The 21,549-nt window shown below is 32.1% G+C and overlaps 1 protein-coding gene across 3 annotated transcripts in view; it reads left to right on the plus strand.

Annotated features, from left to right (window-relative positions):
- Positions 1–872: 872 nt before the first annotated feature.
- Positions 873–21,549, plus strand: part of LOC143224780 (poly(A)-specific ribonuclease PARN-like) — a 52,449-nt gene continuing 31,772 nt past the window's right edge. For 2 of the 3 annotated variants that reach the window (XM_076453076.1, XM_076453074.1), the window contains exons 1-10: positions 971–1,211; positions 1,561–1,638; positions 4,301–4,368; positions 5,991–6,058; positions 7,396–7,477; positions 8,615–8,675; positions 9,823–10,000; positions 11,705–11,930; positions 14,370–14,504; positions 16,802–16,888. In XM_076453076.1, the coding sequence (XP_076309191.1) occupies positions 1,193–1,211; positions 1,561–1,638; positions 4,301–4,368; positions 5,991–6,058; positions 7,396–7,477; positions 8,615–8,675; positions 9,823–10,000; positions 11,705–11,930; positions 14,370–14,504; positions 16,802–16,888 (1,002 nt within the window). In that variant the 5' untranslated portion in view covers positions 971–1,192. Of the gene's footprint in view, positions 909–970; positions 1,212–1,560; positions 1,639–4,300; positions 4,369–5,990; positions 6,059–7,395; positions 7,478–8,614; positions 8,676–9,822; positions 10,001–11,704; positions 11,931–14,369; positions 14,505–16,801; positions 16,889–21,549 lie in introns of those variants that run through there. The other variant, XM_076453075.1, reaches the window with a different exon arrangement.

Here is a 21,549-nt window from a genome sequence, read left to right on the forward strand (position 1 = left end):
CCGGTTTTTAGCGTTGTAAGTCCGCAGACATACCGCTGAGCCATTTGGGGGCTTAGAAACAGATAAAAAAATTTTAAATATTTTGAACAACAACATAATTATGGAACTCTTACAATTCACTGTTTCATTTCATTTCAGGTGGTTAAGGCGCTCGACTTGTAATCCGAGGGTCAAGGGTTCGAATCTCCGTCACCCCAAACATGCTCGCCCTTTCAGCCGTAGGGGCGTTATAATGATTAGGGCTATCCTATTATTCGTTGGTAAAAAGAGTTGGCGGTGGGTGGTGATGACTAGCTGCTTTCCCTTTAGTCTAGTCTAGGGACGGCTAGCGCATATAGCCCTCGTGTAGCTTTGCGCGAAATTTAAACCAAACTAGAAAAGAGAAAATTATGAATATGAAGGGGCAGGATGCTAGAAGCTTATGGTCACTAATAAAAATAAGTTAGTGTTTTAGTTGATTAATTGCTTGTAGTTAAGCACAAAGCCACAAACTAGGCTCTCTGTGCTGTACCCACCACGAGAATCGAAACCTGGTTCTAAGCAGTATACGTTCACAGACATTCCGCTGGGCCAGTGCTGGAGGAGGGAGCTAGTATATCAGAAATGATATAATAAAAAGAAATGTAACTAAGTACTCAGTGATGGTTAGTTGCAAATACAATGAAAATTAAACAGCATAAAGTAACTTTAGTTAGACATTTAGAATATATTTATATCATAATTTTTGACAAGATTACTTTGACACTACAATTATTTGTGGTACACACATGCATTTTTGTATGATCGCAAATTTTTAAACTGTTGAGATTCTTCTTTTCTCAATAAAACATTTTTTACACGTATTTTAGTCTCTCTTACTAATAGACTTCGTAATTCTCCGACATATTGTATTTCAGATTCACCCGCATGTGAATATATTTAATAATAAATTTTAGGCTGTTTCACGTTTAGAATTTTGCTTTTGTTTGTCAGTCGAGCGCCTTAGTTTACATTGGTTTAAACTTAGTTAAGTCACAAGTGTTCTGTCAACAAAGTACTATATGAGAATTAGGCCTAGGTCTAACGTGTTTTTCTTTTTTACTTTTTCTGTACAGTTTGACGCTGGAGGTTGATTTGTAAAATTGAGTTCGACGAATACGTTAAGAACAGAAAGTAACACAGCTTTCATGAAAGTAATGAACATTTAATAACCATGGAAATAACCAAAATAAGTAAGATATTAAAACATTTTTGAACGTTGAAGTAAATATTTAAGTTTCAACTTGTACTTTATATAAGTTATATTTGTAAGATACCACGGTCATCACTGTAATTGCAAAATTATGAAAATGTAATGCCAGTACATAAGAGTCCTCAAAAGTTAAGTTTTAGAAACTCGATATTGGTACAGTAATAGTACTCACTAATACATAATGGTGTGGATAGGATATATATAAGTGAACCTGTTTTAAACGAAGTAAAGTTTCCATATTTTCATGTTTTTCATTTTTGATAGCATGGTTGTTATGAAGCTCATTGTGTAATGTAACAATGTGTGAATTTCTAATGTCTGTTACATAGATTTCAAGGAAACTTTATCAGTTGTTGAGACTGCTATTAGAGAAGCGACTTTTCTTAGCATTGATGGAGAATTTACAGGCAAGTTAATTATTTAATCTCTTTATTATAGTGTTACTACATATTTGTTCATTCTGTTATTATATGACACTAATTAAAACATGCCAGTTATTTAACTTCAACACAAAACCAAATACGATTATAAAGTGATTAAAACTCCATTTCATGATTCTTACTGATTACGTATGAATCTATTTTTTTCGCTTTTGATCATAACTATGTGTACAATGTATTTAAAACCTAATATAATGTTTGTTGTCAAAATAATCTAAGATATGATGTGATAATATTGTTTTTTCAGACATTAAATTAAAATTAGTGTTGACTGTTGTCACATGTAATTAATATCAATTTATGAATCTAATGCTTTTTAAAAACTAAATATTTCAATTTTTAAAGGTTATTGTAGTGAGTTTAGGTTATTTTATTGAATCAGTGTGTGAAGGTACTTCCAAACAAATATTGTATTACATTTCTAGTGAATGATATAGTGACAAGTCACTTTAAATAAATGTCTTGATTTTCTGTGCATTTACAATGTTTCAAGGAATTACATTCAGAATTTAGTGAAACAACTTTTATTGTCAATGTGTTTAGTAAAATTAGTATCAGAGTATAGTTTATAATTTACAGTTTCATGTAATATAAGGTTTAATTTATTAATTTCAAAAGAAAATATTTTAAACAATTCTGTTTTTATTTCTGTGGCTTAACAGTAAATCTGAAGGTTTTTCAATGCTAGAAAACAGGTTTTAATTCTCATAATGGACAGAAAACAGACACTATTATATAGCTTTGTGCTTAACTACAAAGAAATAAAATAATTTCAATGTGTTTGCATTTTAAATTTTTCTTTACTTTGTATAACTTTAGTATTATAGCAACTACACTATCTGAATTGTGTTATATATGCAATTTCATGGTCAAATGCATACATTCAGTAGATGGACTTCTTCCTGTAGTCCCTGTCACACCAAACATTTTCACCCTTTCACCTGTATGGGACATTATAATGTGATGATCAATCACATATTTGCTGGTTTAAAGAATAGCTCAAGAGTTCGTGGTGGGCAGTGACTAGCTGTCTTTCCTCTAGTCTTACTCTGCTAAATTAGGGATGGCTAATTCAAAACTTCCTGTACTCAGATATCTACTTTATTAACCAACAAGAGGAACCCTGCTCATTTGTACTTGATTTTTAAGGCTGATCTACATGTTTATAATTAATAGAAAGAGCTTAAATGTCTGTTTTCAGTGGTGTTCTTTGAATTGGTGCCAATAGATACTAGACCATTAGAGAATTTCTTTACGTGCTTGTTGCTACATGCATTGATATTCATGGTATTTAACTTTGTTTGTTTTTTTTTTAACCATAAATAGCTTAATCAGAAAAGCTAGTTAAATTACAGTTGTTTTTGGACATCATGTTCTGGTAATTTGTGTTGTTTTAAAGTTCATATTTGAAAGGTAAATTAAATTTTGCTTTTGAAAAAGACTTTGAGAAAGAATTATATTAAAGTAAGTGTGAGTGCACTAAATCTGCTCATGTACGTTGTATTTGTGTGTGAAGTGTTTTCCTACTGTGAGGTCTTGCTGTTTAGGTGATAAAAAGCTGGAAATTGTACAAACCAAGTAATAAAAATATAAAATAAAATATATGTGAAAAGGTTGAAATTCTGGATAGAATAAACTTGAAGAAATGGAGGTTGTTCAACTAATGAATAAAAGAAAAAGTATTGATTTTATTTTATAACTTCAAAATTTCACATTGTTGGCTATTGATGATTTAGCTATATTGTTACTGTTAGGGAGCCCCCTAGTGGCTCAGTGGTATGTCTACAGACTTACACACTAAGAACTGGTTTTGATACCCGTGGTGGGCAAAGCACATATAGCCCATTGTGTAGCTTTATGCTTAATTCAAAACAAAAAGTGTTAGGGAAGACAGAAAAGGAGATAAATATATACTTTTACCCTTAAAAACATTTAATATTCATTGACTGATTTAGGAGGTTCGAGAGGTGATAACTATTTTTATTCTTAGCATGAAAATCACATTATTCACAAATTTACCCTATGAAGTTTCATAAGTTCACAGACATCCCTAATTAAAAATATTATTATTTTGTATAACAGTGACTTTAATGTTTATTAACTTGAAGATGTGCTTGGTAATATCAGAACTATAACATGTAAAGCATCAAACTTGTGTACAATGACTGACCCATGCTTGAAGGATTCAGAACTATAACATGTAAAGCATCAAACTTGTGTACAATGACTGACCCATGCTTGAAGGATTCAGAACTATAACATGTAAAGCATCAAACTTGTGTACAATGACTGACCCATGCTTGAAGGATTCAGAACTATAACATGTAAAGCATCAAACTTGTGTACAATGACTGACCCATGCTTGAAGGATTCAGAACTATAACATGTAAAGCATCAAACTTGTGTACAATGACTGACCCATGCTTGAAGGATTCAGAACTATAACATGTAAAGCATCAAACTTGTGTACAATGACTGACCCATGCTTGAAGGATTCAGACGTCTAAATTAATAGTTTATACAGATGGAAAGTCCATCTACATCCAAAGTTTATTTTCAAAATGAGGCAATAAATGATGTTGTAGTGTTTCTAAACATGAATGTATGTGTGGTTTTTTGGTTTTTACAGGTTTATGTACTGAAATGTCTATTCATAGGTTCGATACAGCAAGGGAGAGGTATATGAAGTTACGAGAGGTAACTCTACCTTAATATGTAGATTCATGCATGCATTTGTTAAGTACTGATGAAATAGAAGAAATTTCTCTTTTATTGTCTTATTTTATACTTGTGTTTATAACGAACTTTAGAAGAAGTACAACTTATTAATTCTCAGCATTGTTTTAAAAATATGAAGTAGTTAATGTGAGTTTGTGCTTTGGATGAAATAATTTTTTGATTTTAGCTAACTCAGAATTTCAGAGTCATCTATTTTACACAATAATGTTTCTTTGGGTGTAAAATGATTGGATGTGAATAATATTTACAACTTTTTTTTTGTGGTGCAAGTTATATAAAAAAATAGTAGAAAGTTTAACGAATGAAAATCTATTAAGAATGTGCCATATGGGCTAACAAAATAATATTATGTGGAAAGTGAATTTCATATTGCTGTATTTTATCTATGCAAGTATTGTTTACTGATGAGCAAAAGATGACAGACGTGTCGTTTACTGATGAGTAAAGGTGAAAATTACAGCCTTGGTTAAGCCATGTTTTGAATATTGTGTTCAGTTTTACCTTTGTTTTACTTATAATAAATGCTAGATCATGCACATGCGTTATCCTAATTTGAAAGAGGACAACCTTAACATTGTCATTGAAGTTTAAGTTCTTTTGCAAAAATATTAAATACAAGAGTCAAAAGGTTATACCTTTATTAGGCCACATTTGGAATTCTGTGTCTATTCTTGGGCTCCTTATCTTAAGAGAGACATTGAACTGTTGGAAAGAGTTCAGAGAATGATTACTAGAATGGTGTCTGAAATGGAGTGGTGGTCATATGAGGAAAGGTTGAAATCTTTCAAATTGTTTTCTCTTAAAAAAAATAGTTAGAGGGGATCTGATTGAGGTGTTTTAGTTTATAAAGGGAGTGGATAGTGTTGATACATCATCTTTATTTCATAGTTAACAGTGAGAATAGTTGGACTAGGGGACACTGTAACTTTGGTATGATAGGAGTCATCTTCAGCTGAGATAGTTTCCTTTTTCTAATAGGATGGTTGGCATTTGGAACTAGTATAATGTTGCAAAGAGAAAGTTTGATAAGTGTATAAGTTATTAGGGTTGGCTTTAAGATTTAAAAAAACAAACAACATATTTCTTAATAGCGTTAGTTTGGTTTAGAGGATGGAACAGCCAGGATAGACCAATAGGTTCCGTGTTATCCTGAAACATTATATGCTGTCAGAACCTCAAGCAAAGATATGTTAAAAGTGTGCCTTGACAAACATGAATGTGAATGGAAGACATTTTGGCAATTATATAATTAGAATTTGCTCTTCTATGTTACTTTTAATGTGGTGAATTCATTGTTATTATTAAAATTTGTGTTTAGGGCTTGTAACTGTTAGTGGGAAGAAGTTATAGATATGTGGTATTGATCAGATGTTTATATAATTTACAACAACATAACCGTAATAGGATACCACAAGCTAGGTACTTGCGACTTCCATAAACACGTATAAATGTACAGCTTATTTCAAGGCCGTTGTAACGTGACACTTGTATTTATGTATTTGCTAACAAGCATCAGATTTTGTTTTAAACAAAATTGTTGCAAGTTGTATGAATTTTTGGTCGTTTTTTTTTTTTTTCAGACTGCTTCTAGTTTTCTCTTGATTCAGTTTGGATTATCTGCTTTTCTGTATGATGCAGAAAAAGACAGGTATGATTTTCTGATCTGTTGTAATTTGTTGACGTTAGTACGATAATAGTTTTTACATGTAACAGCTGAAGGAATAGTAGCTATTTTAAAACCTATTAATAAAATCTAAAAAAATGAAGTTTCTTTTCAATAATCTAGTAGTATGAGTTGTAAAACCAATATATTAATATTTTTATAATAGAATTTATTTTGATTTTTAAGTTTTGTGTTTATTTTAGCAATGTTTTAAAATTCAGTGGTATTAATGTCTTGAAAACTAGAGGCATCCTTAAGAACATGAGATGAATTAAAATGTGTTGTTTTGCAGTTGGATTTTACGTAAAAACGTACTATTAATTCAGTTAGTAAAATTGTGTAAATTAATGTAGTACTGTATTTTGAAACAAATGTTACTCTTTCATAGTATCACTGTTTAGGTTTATCTCCAGAATTTGCAGATCTTCCATTTTCTTTTCAGTATAACAGATAGTGTGTTCATATAGCATATCCTACAGTCCATTAATTGATATTAAAAAAACAAACTTGAAAATGGTTTTTAAACTGGACAGTATGAAATTTTGAATATGGTGAAAGATGGCTCATGGTTGTTGAATGTGATCAAGCTTATGAACAGTCTAGTAATGTCAGTGTTTTAAAAATAAACCAATGATTGTTGATTGACTGGTCTTGTGATTGTATTGACAATTTCCAGATTTAGAATCTGCTTTGATCAAAAGAAAAGTGTACTATTTTTATCAATTCCAAAATACCTGTACACAATACAGGTTGAGAAGCATTTCATATCAATAAAATACAAGTGGAGTTTTAAAGGTTTTCATATTTATGAAATAGATGGTTATGCTTCAACTTTATTTAAAAGAAAATCTGTAGAAACTGCATGTTTTGGAGTAAACCTTTTCTTAACTACATTGTTTATTTTAACAAAAACAATTTTTTGAAATTTATATTATGGGAAAAACCAAGCTTGACAGTGTAATTTTTAAACATTTTTTGAGTTATTTTATTAACCCTTTTGGCACGGTTGGCGACCACAGTCGACTTGAAGGCTCAGCGCGGCAGGCGACCTACCTTTATTACTGTTATTCTGATGTATTGAATTTAACATGTATAGTATTGGGTACAATCACTGAACATTTCAGGGACTTTTGTTAAGTTATTGCTGAGATATCATGCTTTTAGTACTGATACCGTAATTAGTTGAAGTATCAAACATATATATTCAGCGCCCATGCCAAACATTAAAAGATGTTATTCAGTGCTGAAAGGGTTAAATTTGATTTATTCTTTCAAACATTTTTTTTATAATGTTGAGTACTTTATTTTTTACTTTCCTATAGATACACACATAGAGACTTCAACTTTTATGTATTTCCTAGAAAAATAATTAGACAGTGCTTTGACCACCAATTTCTATGTCAGGTAAGTAATGTCTTTTGTGATGGAAATTCCTATTGTTTTTTCCTGGAATTCATAGTGTGAAATAGATTAAAAATATTGTTTAACAAGAAGTAAACAAAGTGAAACTTTTTTATCAGTTAATTTTAACTTCATAAAAGGGTGTAGTTAACGTACAGAAGGAATACAGAAAGTAAATACAGGTGTAAATGTTATGGAATTAAAATTACAATGGTGATAAAACACAATGGCTGAACAAAAGCATGAAAACAATCTGCCATTGTTACATTTTTTTGTAATTATTTACTCAGTCCATACAGATTTAAAACTAAAATTTTACAAATGATTCCTCTGTCTGCCACGTGTTCAACATGTGCAAGGTCATTTATTCAGTATTGAAAATCTTCATGTAAACAAGTCTTGTAGTTACCAAACGCTTCTTGTGAAATACTGTTTTTATGCTGTATTTTTTGTGGTGTTTTATAGTGATGAACCTTAACAGCTGAGGAACCATGGGAGACTTAAAGAAACTTAAGTCTTCTCTTCACACTATAAAATGTTGTGCTTGTTTGAAGCTTTGTTATTAGACTGTACATGTTATGTATTATTTAACATTTATATCCTTAAAGCAACATTTAATTGGCTTTTTTATAATTTTAAGATTGACTTAACTGTTTTACCTAACTGATGTCAGAAAGTTTAAATTTATAGATGGATTGGACATTTTTTAATTTAGTTTTTGCATTGTTATAGTACAAACTGTTTGTATTATTTGAACCTACAAAGTATTTACCTGTGCTAGGCATGACCTAGTGATTAGCATGTTCATTCTGTGGATCCAACTGTTTGTGATTTACATTCTGTTACCACAAACATGTACTCTGAATATTGGGGCTGGAAGGACAATATAAGAAGGACGGACAGAGCTCAATATTTAGTTCCATAATAATAATCCAAGAATGTGTGTGTGTGTGTATTTGGTGGATCCTGTTGACTAATTATCTTTCTTCTAATCTGTCAGTTCATGATCAGGAACGTGGATGTGCAGATAATCCTTTGTAGCTTTGTGTAAAAATTCTGAAATAAAAAACACCAGTAAAATTTATAAAATACAGAGATATGTTGATGTGTTTTTCATTCAATCTTTGTTTCTTTTTTCAGGCATCTAGTTTAGAGTTTCTAGCAAGTAAAGGGTTTGACTTCAACAGACTAATCAGTGATGGTATGTAATCTGTTGTAGTATACATAGTATACATTTAGAGTAATGAATTTTTTTCATTAAAGCTATGTTTGTTTGTAACATGATCGTACCAATGTTAAAATAGGTCATGTGACTTATAGATTTTCTAGATTTCTTTTTTTAAAACAATTTGATTTTAATAGTTTCATTTTGAGTTTACATGCAGGTATATTTTATTACAATTTACAGGTTTTGCAGAATTTAAATAAATATTATAAGTGAAATGATGCATTTAAATACTAAAATGTTCTTTACCTGTAAACATTTGTGGATTTGATAGTGAGAGCCACAGTGAATGAAATGTTGTACTTGTTTTAATTCCAGTCTTATGTTCTGTAAAAGTTGTAAATTGTAATGAAATACAATTTTATTTAAGTATATTTTGGATATTAAATTACAACTGCTGGAAAGAACTTATTTTCCTAAACACAAAAGGTAGTAGTTAAAAATGTCTTACTTTTGTTCAGCATATTTTATTCATTGTGTACGTGTTATTATCAGGCTAAAAAGTATGAGTTGTTATTTTATATTAGCCAGTCAAAATTCTATAATCTTTGATTCAAATGCATACAATTTTTATAACTAAGCAAAGAAGAAGAAAATATTTAACATTAGGGACATGTTTGTTTGTAAGGATACCATATTTATTGCCAGAAGAACAAAATACTTAACATTAGGGACATGTTTGTTTGTAGGGATACCATATTTATTGCCAGAAGAACAAAATATTTAACGTTAGGGACATGTTTGTTTGTAAGGATACCTTATTTATTGCCAGAAGAACAAAATATTTAACGTTAGGGACATGTTTGTTTGTAAGGATACCTTATTTATTGCCAGAAGAACAAAATATTTAACGTTAGGGACATGTTTGTTTGTAAGGATACCTTATTTATTGCCAGAAGAACAAAATATTTAACGTTAGGGACATGTTTGTTTGTAGGGATACCTTATTTATTGCTAGAAGAACAAAATATTTAGCGTTAGGGACATGTTTGTTTGTAAGGATACCATATTTATTGCCAGAAGAACAAAATACTTAACATTAGGGACATGTTTGTTTGTAGGGATACCATATTTATTGCCAGAAGAACAAAATATTTAATGTTAGGGACATGTTTGTTTGTAGGGATACCTTATTTATTGCCAGAAGAAGAAGAAAAAGTGAAAACTATCCTTGAAGAAAAGCATAAAAATGAACAGACCAGTGTCTCGGCCAACTCGCAGCAAGTTTCTGGGAACAGAAGTGCTGTGTTCTCACCTATTAATGCCACTGAGTTGAACCAGGAATTCCTCCAAAATGTGATGTAGGTTCTTAGTTGATGTATCTTCATGAAAAACACTTCTATGAAACTATTTTTTTTATCTGCAAAATTATTTTCAACTGGATAAAAATTATAAACAGTAACTTGATTGTTTGTCCTAATATATCTTGTAAGATGTAAACTGTAAGTCTAAGATATACCTTCAACTGCTATTGTCTCAGCTATGACAAGTTTTGCTATACATTTCTGTACTTCACTATAGTGAATATTGGTATATTAAACTTGGGCATCTCAAATATGACTGATATTAGTCAGAATTCAGTCCTCTCTCTTAACATTTATTCTGTCAAATATTCTACATTTATTATGCATTAAAACTCTGGTCCAAGCCCCAGAACAGCTCATATTTTGAATAAATTCCCAAAGTTTGTAGCACTAACAGGTCCATGTGACTAAGTGATTGGGGCACTTGCCTCTTTGACTTGCAACTAGAATCATGGGTTTGAATCCCTGACCTACGAAACATGCTTTCCCTTGCAGCCATAGAGGTTTTCTTATATGATGGTTAATCCCACTATTCATTGGTAAAAGAGTAGCCCAAGAGTTGGCAGTGGTTGGTTATGACTAGTTGCCTTCCCTCTAGTCTTACACTGCTAAATTAGGGATGGCTAACAGAGAAAAAGCCCTCATGTAGCTTTTCACAAAATTCAAAACAAACAAACAAATCAAACCTGACACAGATGTACTGTTGCTCACATTTAGTTACAAGAGAACTTATAATTTCTTGACAAGAGACCACAAGTTCATAGTTTAGTCACCAATGTTGTGTATTGAACTGCACTGAAAGCCAATATTAATATTTTAAATAGTATTTCATATATAAAGCAAAAATGTATTATGCTTTCTTTCTGTACAATAGTCTGATTGTCACCTGCTTTTGCATAAAGTAAAGTACTGTTAAGTATTTAATAAAGAAAAATACTTTCTTGAACTAAAGTGTAAAATTTTGTAAGGAAACTGAACTGTAGAAGTATTGACAACAATTCTATACACATTGTTTAGGTTTTGTTTTTTAAAATGTAAGATGCATCATTAATGTTTGGAAAGTGAAATAATAAACAGATAAAAACATCCAAATTCTCCCTTTATTTATGTAAATATTGTTGTACAATCTTGCTTCAAAATGATGAAAAATTCACTTGAAGTAAAAATGCATTCTCAAGATGGCTGAAGTCGGACGTTATTCTGTACTTTATTTTAATTAAAGTTTCAATGACTGCATCAGCTGTCTTTAGAATATTGTTTTTCATTTAATATAATGGATGTTAATAAATGGTTCAGTTTGTTGCAGTAATGTGTACAATGAATCTCATAACATTTAGTGCATTGGATTTATGAACTTTTTTTTCTTTATTTTTATACTGTTTGAAAAAAACAACATAAATTATGATAAAATGGACATTGCCCTTTTGTGGATAAAGCACCAATTTCACAACATGCATACTTTCTATTTCTCCATTTGAGATACCATCAAAGAGTTCATTGGGTAGTTGGACAGTAAGTAGCTCAGTTTTGTTTTGTTTTTATGTATAGAAAGAAAACGATTCATAAGTAGTGGGTTTCAGTGTGACTGAAATGCAACTTCGTCAAAAGAAGTATTTGAAAATTATCTGTTGTCTGAAATACATTAAATGATAAAAATATATAATGTTATATATATATATTTCTTATTTTTATTTTCTTTAGCGAACAAACACAGAACTTTTTAGCCAGTGATAAGGAAAGTTTGGATTTCGAACCATGTAACTCTTTTCTTCGAAAATTAATCTATCAGGCATTAGAGAATAAACGTTCATCAGGAATATACATAGAAACACAGACAACTGAGAACCAGGAGAGATTTATCAGAATTAGAAAGTGTTCTGATCAAGAAAAAGCCCAAATAGTGAAAGACAAGCAAAGTTCTGAACTGGTAAGAAATTGTCAAAGAGAATTTCTATTTCAAGTATGATTTATTTGAAGTGACAAACTGAAATAAACCAAAAACTTGTATTAGAGTTAAATGTTAGCCTTTTCAAAGAGAAAGAAATCATAGGAGTTAATTTTAAAACATTACATACCTCTGCCGAGAGCTACAATTTATTACCTTGTGCCACTGCCCAATAAACATTTATACCCATGCACCAAGGATTGAATTACATTCATACATTTACATGTTTGAATGTCCACTGCACTAATCTCTGATGCAATTGGCATAAGACAACACCCCTTTTTTGATGTTCTATAATTGTCCATTCTATTCCATTCTAATTTTAGATCCATGGATCCTGTTTTTGCTGAACTTACCTCAGTGTTTAGGAGATTTTCATCTGATTTTATTTGTTGTTTTTTCCTTCCTGGCAAGGTTAAAGTATACACATCTTTGTCCTTTGTTATATCATGTAATAATTTATTCATTATTGTAAGGCTTTATTGTCTTGGTCAACACTACACATGATATGCTGAGATATCCAGACTGGTTGAACAGTCTTTAGCATTCATTTACTTGGGTGACACTTTAGCAGTGCCATGGAGGTTCTTTTGACAGAACCATTTGTTCTACCAACTTTAATGGGCAAAGAGTATTCCCTGCAAGAGATGGATGCAACCTTCCACTGAGTGATATCAAAAAACTGATTTTAAAAATTTTATTTATCTACATTGGCTCCTCTACCATCATATCAGTGTAGATTCTAGTTCTCAGATCTGTTCAGAGATAAAATGTGTTTCTGAAATTAACATTTTCCTCACCTGAAGATATGTTTCAGAGACTCAGCCCTTCATGAGCCACCATTTTTTCTTCCCTCTTCTGGTATGTTTCTTTTACTTCTCAAGAACAAGCTGGTGATGTGTCGCTCTCCTATTGGTAGAAGGTTATAGTCGAAGTCTGATTGCACCACAGACTTTACGTAACTCAAAGTACAAATTTACACAACCATACTGAAAATGTAATTAGAAAATATGATTCATCTATTTAGATAAATTTGAATTTGAAAGTAATGTGGGAAGGATGTTTAGAGTGGAAAAATATTTTTAATTTCTATAGTACCTGTATAAGAAGTTGAACAGTTTATTATGTATTAAGATTTTTTTCTTATTGTTATCATGGCTTATGTTTGTGTATAGAAATGTAAAGAAAATGGCATATTTATCAAGTTTCTAGGTGAAATACAAGCTGAGCTCAGATTTTACTGGATGAACTAGTAAGTTCTGTATTTATTAAGCAAGTCTTGACAAATAAACATTTTTATGAGGCTTGAAAATGCACTATTCCAGCTAAAAAAATAATGCAAAGAGGACTTTGTTGGGTTCAAAATTACGTAACCAACTTAGCAGTCATTTTACATCAGAATTGTTCTACAACTGTAAATTATGAAGTAGTGGTTTGGTGAAGTTATACTTGTAAGGTGGACACTGTTTTTAGAAAAAGTTTCCAGATAATTAGAGACATGGAAATTTGATACTGGATTTGTTTTTCTTTTTAAAGCTACAGAAATATTTATGTCTCACAAGAATTTGGGTAAGGATATTTTAGGGTTAGTAAGTACATAGGCTTGGAGCCTTGGAATGCTATCTGTTCATATGTCATTATTAATTGTATAGTATTTGTGTGTTTTTTGTTTGATTGAACACTTTTTGTAGCCCACAAAACAAAACATCAAAAGATCATAAAAATATGTTAATAAATACAAAACAAGTTAACATTGATTGATATATTTTTCTTCAAAATAAATTGAAGTTTTACCAATTTTGTCATATTTTGTAACAGGCTTCTATATTGCATAGTGCAGAATCTTATGCAAGTTTCCATAAATTTTGTATGATGCTGTTGAAATGATATCAGTAAAAAAACAAAATACTGGAGTTTTATTGAGACAAATAGCTGTTGCCCATATTTCTTAGAGTGTAGACTGGTGAGGAAAAGATAAACCTGAGACACAAGGAAGTATTTTTATAAAAGTGGTGTTTTACAATATATATACACAAATTCCAGAAGCTAAAATTTTATAATGAATGCTGAATATAATTAGGTTTTTTTTGCATATAAACTACTTATTGTGTAGAAGAGTTTGTATGCTGCAGTTTCGTTCTGTAATTTGTTTGTCAAACAATAAATGGAGGAGGGAGTTATTGAATCAAAGACCTGGACCTTAAAGGATTAATAATTTGTTCTTACCATATCTGTCTGCTTGTCTGGTTTTGTATAGACCTCAGCAAACACTGTTATTTTGTCTGTTAGTGCATGTGTTTTTGTGTAAGCATTTTTGCATTCCAGGATGTTTCAGAAAATGATGTTTGTGATGCTAACTAAATTTAATGTAAAATGTATATTAATTTTTCTTTAAATTTCATACTTGGGTTTGTTTTTCAGGAGGAACTGCAAGATGCTGTTGGTTTTAGTAAGGTTATTAAGTTGATCACAGAATCTGGAAAACTGGTTATCGGGCACAACATGATATTAGATCTTCTCCATACCCTGAACCAGTTCTGTTGCCGTTTACCTGAGGTGAGATTTTGTTTATGTGAGTTCTAAAGACTGAATAACATGTTGAATATCCTCATAGAAATAAGGATACATGTTATAGAAGATCCAGGGTTTTGATTTGTAATAAAAAAAATCAAACTTTCTAATTTTAAATGCTTTTATGTTACAAGATAAAATGCGCATCTCTTAACCCTATTGCGGTAGACTCGTGCAATTGGGGGAAATTGAGTTGTGAATTTCACTTGTGTAGTAATATGTGTGGTAACTCTTAGATTTCTTAACATATTTTCTCAAAAACTGGTAAGATATTTTTTTAAAGATTGTAAGCTCCTTGTGTATAACTAATGACAGTTTTATATTTAAGTGTTTTTACTGAAAATGTATTTTTTCGTTGCAGTTACTTGTATTCACACTATTAACAACTCGAGTGCAAGGTGGTTTTCACTTTAAATTATATAAATAATTATCTTTATCTTATAATTCTCATATTTCATTTGGATAATTTATAGAACCTCCTAGAAGGATATCAAAATATTTTCATGGTAAATGTTTAAATTTTAAATTTTTGTTACCATATCATTAACTTTAACTTTTATCACTGATGTATAATGCAGTGATATGATTAAAATTAGAGAAAAAAATCAAACAACAGCAGAATATCTAGAGACATTGATTTGCTTATTTCATAATTTTCAGTATCTTTCATTTTCATGTTTTATTATATGTTCTTATCCTTTACCACTTATTGATGTTGACAAAATAAAATAGTGCTCTTTAGGTATATTACAATATCTTTGGGAGACATGCAACCCCTCAGCAAAACTTACATTTAGCGAATAAGCCTTAAGAACGGATTTCAATGTATAATATATATTTAAAAACGTTTTGAACCTTTTTAATTATGCATTTTGAATCAGCTAATACATAATTAAAATAAATTTTAACAGTAAGACCTAAATATGTTTTACACTTTTCTAACTATAACATGTTTAGGTAAGAAACAACTAATTACTTAAGTCAGTCAAACAGCTAACTGTATTATAGTCAATTTCATGTACTTTGCGATGACAACTTGAGGCTAATTCAAAATAACCATCGTTGGATCATACTGTAAAATGAACTCTGTCTAGTGGTTATATAAGGAGGCTATAAAGCTTAAAAAAAATAAAAAAATGTGAGCATGGTAGTTGTCAGTGTGTGAAAAAATGTATTGTTTGTTTTAATTGTATTCTTTCAGGGAACTTTGACATTTAAAGTCAAAAGATTATGTAAATATCTTACAGTCAAGACACACTTCTAGAGTAATGTAGTATTATTGAAGATACAGAGCACGAAAGTATGAAACACTTCAGGATGTTTAAGCAGTTTTCAAAGGTTTATTTTATAATAAAGGACTTAAAACTTGTATAAAATAAAATGTTTATAATGTAACATGGTGATTTGTGCAGAAAAATGGGTAAACTTGTTACCTGCCATTAGATGCAGAAGAGAATTCATTAATTTGTTAGACTTTCTAAACTAATGTGAGGTTATATCTCTGAGTTTACTACTACTTGCTCTTGAAGTTTGTTCAGTTGTTATTTGGACAATGTATTATTATAAGTTTAGAAACTATTATGTGAATTTTGAAGCTTTGTTTAAGTTTCTTAGGCTTTATAAACCAAACTGTAAATTGAAAATCATCCACAAAAATGTTCCAACTGTTTTTAGTTACACTTTTAATAAACAAAAAGCCATAATATGTGTTTTATTAATCAAATGTTGCTGTTAGTTGTGCTCAAAGCAGTTAGCTGTGACTTAAGTAATTTATCAGCATATCTTACTTGAAAAATAACTTACAGCTGAACAGAGAGCAAGATATATAATTTCAATACATATGACAACCAGTGTCTCACTTTAACTTACAAACTGGTGGTTGTCTCACCATGGTTTCAGTGAAATTGATTCGTTTTAATTCAATGAATGGTCTGAAATAGATGGTAGAGCAGGAACAAACTTTTATCTCATTACCTTCCTTGTTTTGAAATGGAAACTGTTGTTACTTTTTTTACTTTTACATTATTTAAATGGGATTGAATTACTCTGGTTGTAGTATAATAAGTACAAAACTGGTTTTTACAGTAAGTTGAGGGATTTAAAAAGGGTTTATTTTTTGAGAGTGGTTTGTTGAATAATTTTTTTTTAATTTGTGGTTCATTTTCATTTTTGAGCTTTTAAGTTTATAAGTGTAGTCTGCTACACGTTTATGTATAATTTCTTTCATTGGTATGGGGTGCCTCTGAGGTTTACATTGATGATGTGTGCACTTCCTTTTCTAGAGCTACGATGACTTCAAAAGCTTGACAAATTGTGTTTTTCCAAAACTACTTGACACAAAACATTTGGCTAGTGTACAACCTCTAAGGGTAAGTACTCTGTTACGTTTTCTTACGCATATATTAGTGACAAAACTGAAATTGTAATGTTTTATACTTATGATTTCTTTTATAGGCTTGCAAACCACAATAGTTTTATTAGATTAAATGATGTTACCTGATTTATAACTGTACCAATATCATTGCTGTTGAAATTTTGGTTAAGACTTGTGTTAGATTAAGTTTTTGATATTATCTCTGACTCTTAACTGTTAAATATTCTTTTGAAAATAATTTAATTATTACAGTGTGCTTTGATTTAATCGAGAAAATTAGGCTTACTGATACATAAGGAGTATAGTTTGATGATAAACCCACTTCACTGCAGCTGAAGAAACTTATGATGTGACTTTCAACACTAATGGTACAAGATATGACATTTGAAAATTTCGTTATGTAGCTTTTGGGGGTCTATCAGACAGGTGCTAATACTGTCTGTGTAGGAATGACTTGGACTGTTCATCAAAATGGTATTATAAATATTCCCTCAGTGGGTTCACAGATCTTTACAATACTATACGGTATTTCATTTTATAACAACATCTATGTAATGACCAAGTCATCTGCTTTATTTGTAAAAGTGTTGATATCCATACTAGCTGTTCTGAGATATAAAGCTGTGTACAGTTGGGGAAAGTTTGAAATCCATGAAAAGCCATTTTGTGGATTTGTATCATATCTGCAAACATTTAAAAAAATAAGTCTTAACATTTTTACAAAGTACCAAACAGATATACCAATGCTACAAGGTTTGTTGCACATAATTCTCGGCGATGATGTATGTGGTAACAATGCTTTTGCAATCATAAGTTGGTGAGGACTGATGTGCTAGATGAATCGTCATACAAAGGTACGTCAGAAGTTAAGTAGAATTTATTGCTGTCACGTTAATGAAGGAGTCAAAGTGTAAAAGTGTATTTCTTTTCTGGAAAGGTTGTGTTGTCACCAGAACTGAACCAAAATATTTATTGATGAAATTGCTTTGAAGTTGTTTGGGAAAATGACCGATCCAGTTTGCATCAGTCAGATGCTGCTTATGAATGAACCCATTGAAAATTTTCAACTAAATTCTGTATCTAGCACAGCTAAAGAGAACATAGTAAACCCTTACAGATGTGTAAAATACCAGTGAGAAGTGATGACATCATGAAAATATTCAAGTGCTAATCTCATGAGAATCTAAATATTCATTTCATATCATTCATCACTGATATGTTTCATTTCATTTGAACATGCTGTTGTGCTCTATGTAACATTATGTAATTATGTAACTGATAATTGAGTGGACAGATCTTTGGGTTATCCAAAATATGTTGCTTCTCTCCCATTGACAGGCATATGTCAAGATGCAGCTTTCAGTAAAATGAAGAGATAATTGTAGAAAACATGAAAGAATTCACACCAATTGCTCAGAGAGTAATCTCACGTTGTGTGAAAAGTAAGGGTGGTGTGAAGAATTTCATTACGTCTATACTCCTGTTTCTGTACAGGAGTGTAAGCAATGTGTACAAGCAACAGGAAACAGAAGAAAAGGAAATATGAAACGCTGTGCTGTGTGTGCTGACATTAACAGGTTAAAACTAAGAGAAAAATACTCGGTTATCATGAAGCCTTGTTAAAATCAGCAGATACTTGTACAGCATTATCAGAGATTGATAGGAGACTTAGTTTATTTCTAAATCAGATATCCCGAGGAAATAAGCACAGGACAAACAGGCATAACTGGAAGGAACTGATAAAACCTGGACTGTAAGCTACAGGTGCTTACGAGTTAAAGCATTAAATATAATATTGTAATTTACTCTAGGTTAAGATATGTCTCATTTCAGAATACTTAGAATCGACAGCTTACTCTTACATAAAGTTGAGCATTATTATTAAACTTATTTATTGTAACTTTTGACAAAATTTATTTATTTTTGATCATTCTGTTGTAGTTAATCTATGGATGTCAATGTGTATCTCTCTCTGTGAGTCCGTTCCCAATTTATATGTAGCCTTTGAAAGCAGATATTAACAAGTATATAAAAGTTTGATAAATTCAAAGCTAATATAAAACTATGTAATATAATATCTGTTAGATCAACTGCTTGGTTAGTTGTCTTAGGCACTATAAAATATGAATAAAGGTGTTTCCATGCTCTGCTTGGTGAAGATTTGAAATGGGACATTTCTAAAACATATTAACAAAACATTTGATGTTCTTATATTTTAATGACACTAATAACCACACACTCAACCTTTTTATTTTCATATTTAAAACAAGTCTTAAGAGTTAAACCTTGTTAAAGAGATAATCAAAGGAAAAGAAAGCAGTGTTATTACTACAGTCTTTCCTGTTAAATAGACTGATGTGGTTTTTTATCAGATTAAATGATTCTAAACTTAAAGGCTTAAGTTTGTTTAGTTGCATCTGATGCTGGTGTTTGGGTATAGTGCTCACGAAACCCTGGCATTGCTGCAATGTCCTTGCATGACATTGTAGTGCGTCCCCTTGTAGGGCTCCATGGTGGGTGGGGTCAGTGGGTACCAAAATTTTCCTTTTTTCCTATGGATCCTCCAACAAAAAATTTAAATAAAATAGTGAAAAAACAGTCAATAGGTAAATGACTATGTCTTGAAGACTCTGAGCAGCAGTCTTCAACATCTGTAACACATGTACCTCATTTTCTTATATTACATTCTCTTTCAGAAAAACCTTTAGGGCAAATGTCCCCCTTTTTTATTCATAAGGGACTAGAGGGACTTGCTGGCTCTCCAAAGTCAGTAAAGAAGCTTCGATCTGGAGACATATTGGTTGAAACATCCACATCCCAACACAGTGAACTCCTCTTGAATTCACAGGCAATTGGGATGTACCTATTGAGGTTACCCTTCATGCTACCTTGAATTCATCACGAGGAGTTATTGTTGAGAGGGATTTGAATAACGTCCCCAAGTCAGAGATTCTTGCTGATCTCTCCACTCAAGGAGTTTCTGCAGTGAGGTGCATCTTCACTTGCAAAGGCGGAGTTACACTACCGACAAATATCCTCGTTTTGACATTTTCATCACCGCGTGCACCTGCCACCATCATGGCAGGTTATCTAATCTGCAGAGTACAACCGTACATTCCAAACCCTCTTTGATGTTTCCAATGTCAGAGGTTCGGCCACTCAAAGACGTCCTGTCGTGGTTCCCTGACATGTGCTTGTTGTGGTGGCAAGAACCACGATGCCTATGAGTGTCACATGGACCCACATTGTGTCAACTGCAATGGTTCCCACCCTTCCTACTTTCGTTCTTGCCCAAAATGGTTGGAGGAAAAAGAGGTGCAGCGGTTGAAAACGACTCATAACATTAGTTATCCTGAGGCTGGGAAATTGCTGTCCGCCACTCAAACTCGGAAATATGCTGCTGCACTTTGTTCCACAACTACAGAGGGAATGCAGACAGATCTCTCTGTACTTCAAAGAGAATCGTTTTCAAAACAAATGAAAAGTTTTTTGACCTCCATGGTTAAAAAGGTTGATGAATCGACTTCTACACTCATCTCTGTTCCTCCCATACAGTCCAACAAATCTCAATATTCACATCCTTTGGTTTCAAATACAGGCATTTCTTCTGATACATCTTTTTCTCCCACCACAAGAGACAAAACAATTATTCGTTTGCATCCTAAGTCACTGGAATCCCCTTCCAACAACAAAGACCTGCCCAATCGACCCAGGGCAGGATCCATTAAAAATGGCCACCTTGATACAATGGAACTGTTGAGGTTTATGTTCTAATCTGGATGATATCAAAACATTGATACCTACCATTCTGTATGTCTTTTCTTACAAGAAACATTTCTAAAAGCTGCTGATACAGTCACCATTTGGCAGTTTTCTCTGTAAAGAAATGGCAGGCTGTATGATGGATGAGTACATGGATGGGTGGCACTATTGGTTGCTCAGCATGTGCCCACCCTGTCTTTGTCACTCAACACACCCTTGGAGGCCGTAGCCATCCGTGTCTCCTTGGATCATACCATCACTGTTTGTTCTCTCTATCTGTCCCTTGGAGAGACATATGATCACTCAGACCTTGATGCTCTCGTTGAACAGTTGCCGTCTGCATTTCTAATCCTGGGGACTTTAATGGACATCATTCCCTCTGGGGAAGTGCTGTTATTGATAGGAGGAGGGGTTGCTCTGTAGAGCTATGCTCTCTGAACACAATCTTTCTCTTTTCAATGCTGGTTCTTCCACTTATTTTCATGCACCTAGTCAGTCCTTTACTGCTATTTATCTCTGGGTTTGCTCCCCTTCATTATTTTACCATTTTTCATGAAGGGTTGGCAATAATCCACCAGGCAGTGATCATTTTCCTATACTTTTGAGAGAGACTGGCCGTAGTCAATGCCACCCTACCCGCATGCCCCGGTGGAAGCTGGATCAGGCAGACTGGTCCACTTTCACTGCTCTCGATGTTCTATGTTAAAGATATATTGTGCTCTTATTTGTTGAAAACTCGACTTTGGACCAATGGTCTATGGCTCTGCCAGACCCTCGGCCTTAGAGATGATGGACCCCATTCATCATCAAGGACTTCGACACACAGATTACAGTTGACTGCTGAAAAGGCAGCAAACCAGGTGCCATACCTTGTGAAGTACATTTCAGTTTTGA

Source organism: Tachypleus tridentatus, chromosome 9, assembly GCF_004210375.1.
Source record: "Tachypleus tridentatus isolate NWPU-2018 chromosome 9, ASM421037v1, whole genome shotgun sequence".
Classification (NCBI taxonomy): Eukaryota; Metazoa; Arthropoda; class Merostomata; order Xiphosura; family Limulidae; genus Tachypleus; species Tachypleus tridentatus.